The sequence below is a fragment of the Sinocyclocheilus rhinocerous genome, unplaced genomic scaffold, assembly GCF_001515625.1.
Source record: "Sinocyclocheilus rhinocerous isolate Xijiao unplaced genomic scaffold, SAMN03320098_v1.1 scaffold161, whole genome shotgun sequence".
Taxonomy (NCBI): domain Eukaryota; kingdom Metazoa; phylum Chordata; class Actinopteri; order Cypriniformes; family Cyprinidae; genus Sinocyclocheilus; species Sinocyclocheilus rhinocerous.
Window position 1 is genome coordinate 847,701 of NW_015627226.1, and position 8,970 is coordinate 856,670.

General features: G+C 35.5%; 1 protein-coding gene across 1 annotated transcript in view; it reads left to right on the forward strand.

Annotated features, from left to right (window-relative positions):
• The first annotated feature begins 515 nt into the window (after positions 1 to 515).
• Positions 516 to 8,970, forward strand: part of LOC107722177 (dual specificity protein phosphatase CDC14A-like) — a 37,949-nt gene continuing 29,494 nt past the window's right edge. Inside the window, exons 1-9 of the mRNA XM_016530433.1 lie at positions 516 to 963; positions 1,347 to 1,437; positions 1,529 to 1,604; positions 5,045 to 5,137; positions 5,347 to 5,426; positions 5,587 to 5,653; positions 6,286 to 6,348; positions 7,704 to 7,791; positions 8,280 to 8,510. Of these exons, the coding sequence (XP_016385919.1) occupies positions 918 to 963; positions 1,347 to 1,437; positions 1,529 to 1,604; positions 5,045 to 5,137; positions 5,347 to 5,426; positions 5,587 to 5,653; positions 6,286 to 6,348; positions 7,704 to 7,791; positions 8,280 to 8,510 (835 nt within the window). The 5' untranslated portion in view covers positions 516 to 917. The remainder of the gene's footprint in view (positions 964 to 1,346; positions 1,438 to 1,528; positions 1,605 to 5,044; positions 5,138 to 5,346; positions 5,427 to 5,586; positions 5,654 to 6,285; positions 6,349 to 7,703; positions 7,792 to 8,279; positions 8,511 to 8,970) is intronic.

The window sequence follows — 8,970 nt, forward strand, 5'->3', positions numbered from 1 at the left end:
ATAGCCTAGTAGCTGGGACAACTTCTTTATGTTTACAGACGTGACGTAATGACGCAGTGCCAAGCTCAAATTTCCCGCGAAAACCTACCTGTATCACTCAAATTAGAAAACATTATTATAAGCTAACCGTTGTGAATCGGGCTAAAGTAAGGCGATAGTTTTGAAGACTGGCTGGCTATGTACTTGCTCAAATATTGATTTCGGATCATTTTTAACCAAAAAAAGTTACGGACTGCAGCTTTAAGAATATGCTCACAAAGACTGAACATATCTATTTACCTGTATAACACAAACACTTCTGCAAAATACAAATAACTTCACAGGTAGGCTATAATAAACATTTTCTGGGTAATATGTACAATACTTTTTCAACAAAGTTGGATGCAAAAATGACGATTTATTTCTGTCGCTGACAGAAACACAAGTAATCCAGAATATTATATTTAGACAGGCTCTGCTTCTCGAACTCTGATTGGTCGAATTTAACCCCTCCTTAGCAACGCGCATTTGTGTGGTGGTGCGGCACGTGGTTACTAGGCAATGTCCCTTTAACTTTTACCGTGTTTTAAGTTTCTAGCTATGGCATAACGTGCACGGAAACGCTATAAATGCAAAAGTTCACGGAAAACTGAAGGACAGGAACATACATGAGATTGAACTGTTAGAAAAAATATCATGTTTGTAAGCCACTTTGCGCTCGGAAGAGATTTAGAGGATTTGCCGTCTATATTCGACACACAAGAGCTTATGGGACACAGAAGTGGGTTATAGCAGGACTGTGTTTACTTCTGTGTATAAAACGGATTTATTTTTAAATACATTTATTTTCAAACTGCCGGAACATAACAAAACCCTTTGGAACGAAACGGAACGCGTGGAAATATTAATAACATCCTGAAGTTTCAGTATTTGATCAAATGGGAGACTGCAATGAGCTGCTCGGAGCGTCTGAGTTTATCAAAGGTAATATTAAATAAGTTTAAAAAGTTAAAAAATAGTTATATCGTTTATATAAAATAAAGGTTGCAAGGCAACCTATTTTCTAATCTGCTCAATCCATGTGTAAATGTCTCATCACAAAAATATCCTAGCATATGTTGCACTCTATAATAAAGTTCATGAATGTCATTACTGTAAAAACTATAGCCTATATAATGCTTAACATATCAGTTTAAAGTGTCTTGCCATTTTGAATGTTCATTAACTAATAATATGTTATGTAAACATTTTGTTAATTTTGCTAATTAAATTAATTGTACATTTTACCTTATATTTAGCCTTATATTTTACCTTATATTACCATTATTTCCTTTATTTTACTTGTATACTGTTGTATTTTCTTTCAGATCGTCTGTATTTTGCTACTCTTAGAAGCAAACCCAAGAGCACAGCAAACACACATTTCTTCTGCACAGATGAGGAATTTATATATGAAAAGTGAGTCCTCAGTTTTTTGGTTGTTATAGCTCATTTTTGATTGTTCAACTTCATGACAAGTTGTGATTTTATGGTTCATTTCTGTTTTAAGCTTTTATGCAGATTTTGGGCCCCTCAATCTGGCAATGCTGTACAGATACTGCTGCAAACTGAACAAAAAACTAAAGGTAAGATCATCTTCTTCGAATCAAATGGCTCCATGTATGCACTGTGTGTTATATTCCCAAGGATTTCCTCAGAAATTCATATCTGACTTACTGATCAAATATACATTTTGTGTTTTTCATTTTTATCTTTGGACTGATTCTTAATCATTGGGAAGAGCTTTTTAGTTACTAAACAAAGTAATTTGTTTGCCTAACTTGCTGAACCAGGTTTTCTAGAAATAAAAGTCAAAATTCCATAATGCAGCTCTTTGATATACATATAAATATATAAGAATAAATGAATACTTGAAAATGCTTTTCCTGGAAAACCACAAAGGCTAATTCCCTGCAAATATATGGAGGTTAAGTCCGGGCCCAGCATTACAAAGTAAATGAAAATGACCATTAATAGTTCAGTTTTGTAAAGCCGTAATATGTGCTCTCATCTGTTCACCATCAGCAACCTTGCGGTTTTAATATTTATAATGCTCATTTATAAAGTTCTTTTACCTTGTTCCTGCAGTGAGCAGTAGAGAGCGCTCTATTACTGTGAGTTATATGTCTGTATAATGACGGGACAGAAGTTTCTGGCATGAATGATTGAACTTCAGTGACTGTCTTTGTATCTGGAGCTGACAGATTAAGGGGCCTGGCTGATGTTTCTCTGTAGTATATGTGTGAAGTGAGTTAAAACATTATCTGGACATCTACACTCTTAAGAAAAATCTGTAAAAACTCCAATGTACTGTGTTAGGGAATTGTATTTGTCATCATTTTTCTCAGGTGCTTTAACTGCATTTTGAATTATGCATTGCTTTGTGTGTTGTGTTTTAAGGTTTAAAGGGGTCATATGATGCGATTTCAATTTTTCCTTTCTCTTTGGAATGTTACAAGCTTTTGGTGCATAAAGAAGATCTGTAAAGTTGCAAAGACTAAAGTCTCAAATCCAAGGAGATATTCTTTATAAAAGTTAAGAGTCAACCACGCCTACCTAAAACGGCTCGTTCTAACCGAGCGGCAACCTCCCCGCTCTCTCTGTGAAGCCAACAAGGAAGTGACTTAAACTGCAATTCATCGACTGGCCGCTAGAGGCTGGCTGCAAAAGGGAGTCAATCCCATAGACTCCCCATGTTAGAAATTCTTGTCTTCCAGTGTAAGCCGCACATAAAATGTCAGTTATAGCCTAGTAATGGTACAAATTGTGGAACTAAAATAACTTGCATTTGGCCCTGAATCTTTGTATGAATAATTAGCAATTTGTAATAATTAAATAACAACAAAACTCAAATGTATTTAATTGGCTTAAATCTAATTCTATGTAACAAAAGGTATAAAAGGAACAGTTCACCAAAATACGAAAATTCTGTCATCAATTACTCATGTCATTGCAAACCTGTCTGCCTTTCTTTCTTCCATCAATCATGAAAGGAGTTGTTATAGAGTGCTGCAGTGATGACGTGTTTTTGTAGGCCAACACTGAAGTTAGCAGCATCACCCTGGTTCCCTCCACAAAAACCCAATAGGATTTTACTATTAGCTTTTGGATTACTGCAGAAAATAAACTCTGTTACCAACAAAAGTTTACATTTCTTACATGTTTTGTTCATCATGATAATCTTCACAAATGAACGCAACGTTTATGAATTTTGAAGCCTAAATACCATCGCCAGAAGTAAAAAGCAAATGTAGACTATAAACGAACCCCATGTTGCATTACTTCAATTTCACCACCATTAAGCTCAGCTCTTTCAGTCTTTATTTAAAAACATTTTCCCTAAAAGTTTGTTAGAAGGGACAAACAGTAAAAGCTTTAAAAACACACACACACAAGGGGGTATTACTGATGTATTTTTTGTTATAAAACGTGGAAATATCTTGAGCTTGCGTTAACCACAGACTTTATTTCAATATTTATTGAAAATATTTCACTGTACCAACCTGCTTTTATGGACACACGATTGACAGTATAATCAGTCATTCTGCTTTCTGCACATTTGACGCAGCCTTTCTCGGCCACGTTCATTTAATCCTAATGTACTATTATCAAACTTCCTGGGAGGGAGGGGGTGCACCGGGCCCCGCATCAGCTAAGGATGGCCCTGCTGCATGACAGAAATTGCTGTCACTGTATAACAGTGGTCAAACATTGAAACTAAAGCCCTAAATCCTTCTAAAGATATACAGTAGTTTGTTGAGACTACACAAGATTCTCATGGTAATAGTGTGCAGTGAATATAAACAACAACAACCAGGACCACTGACAACCTTTGAAGTTATCTACATTAGACAACAACGTGTTGTTCTTCTCGCAACAACCTCACTCTGGACTGCACAGTGGGTGCGGCCAAACTATTGCGCCAAGCGTGAGAGTGACTAATAGAAACAGGTCTTTCATTTTGGTGCATAGTTACTGCCTACTGAGATGCAGCTTCACTCGCAAGCAAAACTTTTCAACTACAAGCAAAGAATTCAGACCCGCAAAAAAAGACAGCAGAACAGAGAGCAAAATAAATGGGTGCGTAATGAAAAGTGTGGGATCTGCATAGAATATTTATTTGCATTGCAAAGAGTTTTATTATGAATTGCTTTATTTTTGTAATTTTAAAATTGTTATTCTCTAAATTATTTGCAATCTTTTATTTTTCAATGAAAATATAATTAGTTTTGCTCTCAAACACAGTATGTTTGATTGAATAAAAAAGACACAAAAATAGCTCCATAAACTTTGTTAAAATTAACCCATGCAGTCAAAAAACTCATTGACTTCAGGATGATTGAAGCTGATTGGTTGGACAATCTGAACATGTTCCTTCCGAACTTTGTTACAAATAAACTAACGCATTCAAAAAACTCATTGACATCAGGATGATTGAAGCTGATTGGTTGAAAGATCTGAACATGTTCCTTCCGAACTTTGTTAAAAATAAACTTGACCAAAAACCAATTTTAAAAAAACATTTGACTTCAGGACAATTGAACTGAAACTCTGGGGTTTTTCTGGGTTTTGTCTATAGTCATCCCTGCAGCACTCACAGGCAGAATGTCCTACACATTTTCATACAGTCAATTGTGAAGTGGCTGTCAAGCTCCAAAAGTTACATAAAGGCACCATGAAAGTACTACAGCAGCAGTCCATATGCATCATGCACTATATTCTAAGAGTTCTCAAACAATACAGTATTTTCTGTGAGGAACAGAATTAGGTCATTACTCACCAAACTTCTGTTTTTCATTTATTTAATTTAAATAAGTGTAAGTTCACACTTGGCACATTATTGTATGAAAAGCAGCATTGACATTCTACCTTAATTCTCCTTTTGTGTTTCTTAAAAAAAAAGAAATTTATACAGGTTTGGAACAAATGAGGTTGAATAAATGATGACAGAATTTTCATTTTTGGATGAACGATCTCTTCAACCAGCACAGCTCTGAAAATGAATGTGTGTTGTGTATGTCTGCAGTCTTTCACTCTGTCCAGAAAGCGCATCATCCATTACACCAGTTACGACCAACGAAAGAGAGCCAATGCAGCCTTCCTCATCGGTGCTTATGCGGTGAGTCCAGCTCTGTTTCTAGGACCTTAGAAGAGGACAATTTTGTTGATTTGAACCCTCCTGTTCTAGGGTTTGAGAGATCCCAGACAGTAAGAACTAACTGATTATGAACAGCAAAAAACAACAAGAGCTATTTAGTCCCAATTGACCTCTTGTTTTAGAGTCTCTCAGAGAAATTTCTAGTCATGATGTCTCGCTTCTGTATGCAGGTAATCTACTTAAAAAGAACTCCAGAGGAGGTGTACCGGGCCCTGATCTCTGGAACCAATGTGTCATACCTGCCCTTCAGGTGAGAAGCTGCTCACACAGTCTTACACAAACTTTTGAATGGTATTGTAGGTCATTTTATGGTAGCATTGCACACACACACAGAGATGTGTAATCATACATTCTATAATTTTTTTAATGAACATACTTCATCATCTATTTACTTTTTTTTATCTATATAGAGATGCTGCTTTTGGGAACTGCACATATGATTTAACCATATTAGACTGTTTACAAGGAATCCGTAAGGTACGTGTGTTAAAGGGAAGCATTTTCCATAAAAGCAACATCCATTTTAACTATTAATATTTAGGAAGGTTAAAGTTTGTGACATTCTTGAACAATTTTTGGATCAAGTCTGGACAGTGTAGACGTGTAATGCACTTTATCCCCAGAACAAAAGCTCTTAGTCCAGTTATATGTCTTTTCATTCTGACACGGGAGAAAGAATTGGCACAGGCACTATCAAATGGATTACATAAAGGACATGCCACACAATGTGATAACTGAGGAACAGGAAGCTTAATACAAAGAAGGTAGTTTGTGTGGGTGGAGATTTTCTGGAAAGTTGTCTGGCAGGAAAGAAAAGCACTTAAAATGGCAGTGAGATATTACGCAGCTTGGATGGCTGTGCTTGCAATTGACACATGATTTGAGTAAATGGTGTTGAAGAGAACCTTGGTTTGTTTAGTTTGTCCTTTTAAGCATCAAGGATTTATCGAAAATTAATTTATGCATAATAGGCTCTTTTGAAGATGTTTCCTTAAAACCATTTAGATTTCTATTATGTTAGTAAAGTGAGTAAAAGTCCAAAATTCATAATTTGCCTTTATTTAATGAAATGTTATCTTATTCTTAATTATTCTTAATTAATTTTTCAGGCCTTGCAGCATGGGTTTTTTGACTTTGAGAATTTTGATGTTGAAGAATATGAACATTATGAGGTATCACTTCTTTATATATTCATATTTTTTGTACATTTAAAATTGCATAACTGTCATAGCATTCAATATCGAATATCAAACCAAGTGGCTTTTATTTTAAAGAAAGAGAGTACACTTTTCAAGCAAAACATTTAACAAAAAATATATGATAAATTATAAAGTTCTGGAAACTTTCTGTTTGTCAAATGTCAGTGTATCATTGCTCATTGTTAAAGTGATGAACTTCACCTGTGGTTACTCTGATATAAAACCTGGGTGAACTTGAGGAGAACTGATTTTACTGGTTAAAAGTCATTGCAAAAATACCAGTTGGTTTGATATTATGTCATCTAATGTAGTACATTTAACAAATAAGTGTTTCTTAACTGTCCATTCATTTTGGGGATACTGTCTATCCATCTTTTCCCTGTGCCCGATGATGCTTGAATTGCATGAATTATGGGAATAACTTCTGGTAAACCCGAAAAAAAAAATCAGCAAAAGTTTTGCTTTATAAACGAAATAAGCATTTCTTTTTTAAAACTGGGTACGATGAGCTGTGATTTCCGTCATTTTGACAGATAACAAATATTGTATTTACCTGCTTTAGAAACATTCCAGTAAACACTATAGGCATGATGCTTGAATTGCATGAATTATGGGAATAACTTCTGGTAAACCCGGAAAAAAAAAATCAGCAAAAGTTTTGCTTTATAAACGAAATAAGCATTTCTTTTTTAAAACTGGGTACGATGAGCTGTGATTTCCGTCATTTTGACAGATAACAAATATTGTATTTACCTGCTTTAGAAACATTCCAGTAAACACTATAGGAATTAGAAGTGAAAAGGGAGACAATTACATTTTAAAGCATCCGTGTGAAAACAAACCTGGAAAGAGACGTGAGAATTTGGATTCAAAAACAGAGACTCTGCATTTAGTGAATTATTCATGGAACATATCATAAATTAAATTGGGAGAGCAGAGCACAGTTGTACAGTAGATGTTGTCTTTTTCATATTGTTACAGAGGAAAAAAATAATCAGGAGGAGAAGAATGCAGCGGACTGAAAAGAGCTCTTGCAATAGATATTCTTGTTACACCATGTCCCATTAAAATACCAAGCATTATGTTATTCTCCAGATGCCTGAAAATAGAACATGGAGGGAAATGTACAGCTCATTCAGTCAATCTGATGGATAAGGATTATTTGTAGTGCAACTTTATGATTTGAAATTTTTTTTTTTCAGTCTTTTTGAGTCCTATTGTAACTACTTAGAAGCAATAAAGCAGCCATAAAACTCAACACATGTAACTTCTTTTCATTTAGCAGTTGTTATCATTTTAGCATATTTTCTCACCTTTTGCATTACAAGCGTGTAGAAAATGGAGATTTTAACTGGATTGTGCCAGGAAAACTGTTGGCCTTCAGCGGACCTCATCCCAAGAGCAAAATAGAGAATGGTAAGCTGGCACATTAGATTTGCCCCTAAAAGCTATTGCCGCAACAAATAACAATCTAGTGGTTATTGAGTCAGTGTGTTACCCTGTTGGTATATGTTCTTTATTCAACAGTAGTTGTTTCCTAAAACTCTGTTAAACTGAACATCATTTGCTACAAGTACAGGAAAACATTGAAAATGACTTGTCACACCATTTAATCAGTGGTGATTAAACCATTTTTATCAACAAAGTACTCAAGGGGGCAATGGAGGTATGTTAAAATGTCTTTGCCATTAAAGGGGTTGTGCTATTAATCAGATTAATCAGCTTGATAACATACCAACTTTCACCAACTTGCAGGCAAGATAATCTTCAAACTGTTGCACAACAATAAGAGAAAAAACTGACTGTAGTTTTTGTGCTTTAGTGCCCCTCATGGCAACAATGAGAATCTCTTACTGAGTGGACTGAATTCACTTCTGAACTGATGACTATTTTGGCTCTTTCAGGTTATCCACTCCACGCTCCAGAAGCATACTTTTCCTACTTTCGCCAGCACAATGTTACAGATGTTGTGCGACTGAACAAGAAGATTTATGAAGGTCAGCGCTTCACAGATGCCGGGTTTGAACATCACAACTTGTTCTTTGAAGACGGCACCACGCCTAGTGATCTCCTCACAAGACGCTTTCTGCACATCTGTGAAAGCGCCAAGGGTGCCGTAGCTGTCCACTGCAAGGGTGAGACACTTCCCAAATTTATGAAGAAACAGCATCTTGTTTTTTTTCTCCATCTAAATAAGGTGCACTATTGCATTATTAAAAAGTGGAGTAGAGACATTGTATGATCCTGCAATTTTTGTAAAGTGTAATGCAGGACGCAGAATTTATGTTGCAATATACTGTATATATACAGTATATATATATATATACTGAACAAAATTATAAACGCAACACTTTTGTTTTTGCCCCCATATTTCATGAGCTGAACTCCAAGATCTAAGACTTTTTCTATGTACACAAAAGGCCTATTTCTCTCAAATATTGTTCACCCAACCAAAATGGTACACTTAGCCAGCACTGGTCCGACAATGGGTACTGAAACTGAGCCGACACTGGGTCACAATCATGTCGACACCTAGCCAGTACTAGTCTTGTTCGCTAAATAAAATTTAAAAAAAACATATATACTGTATATATA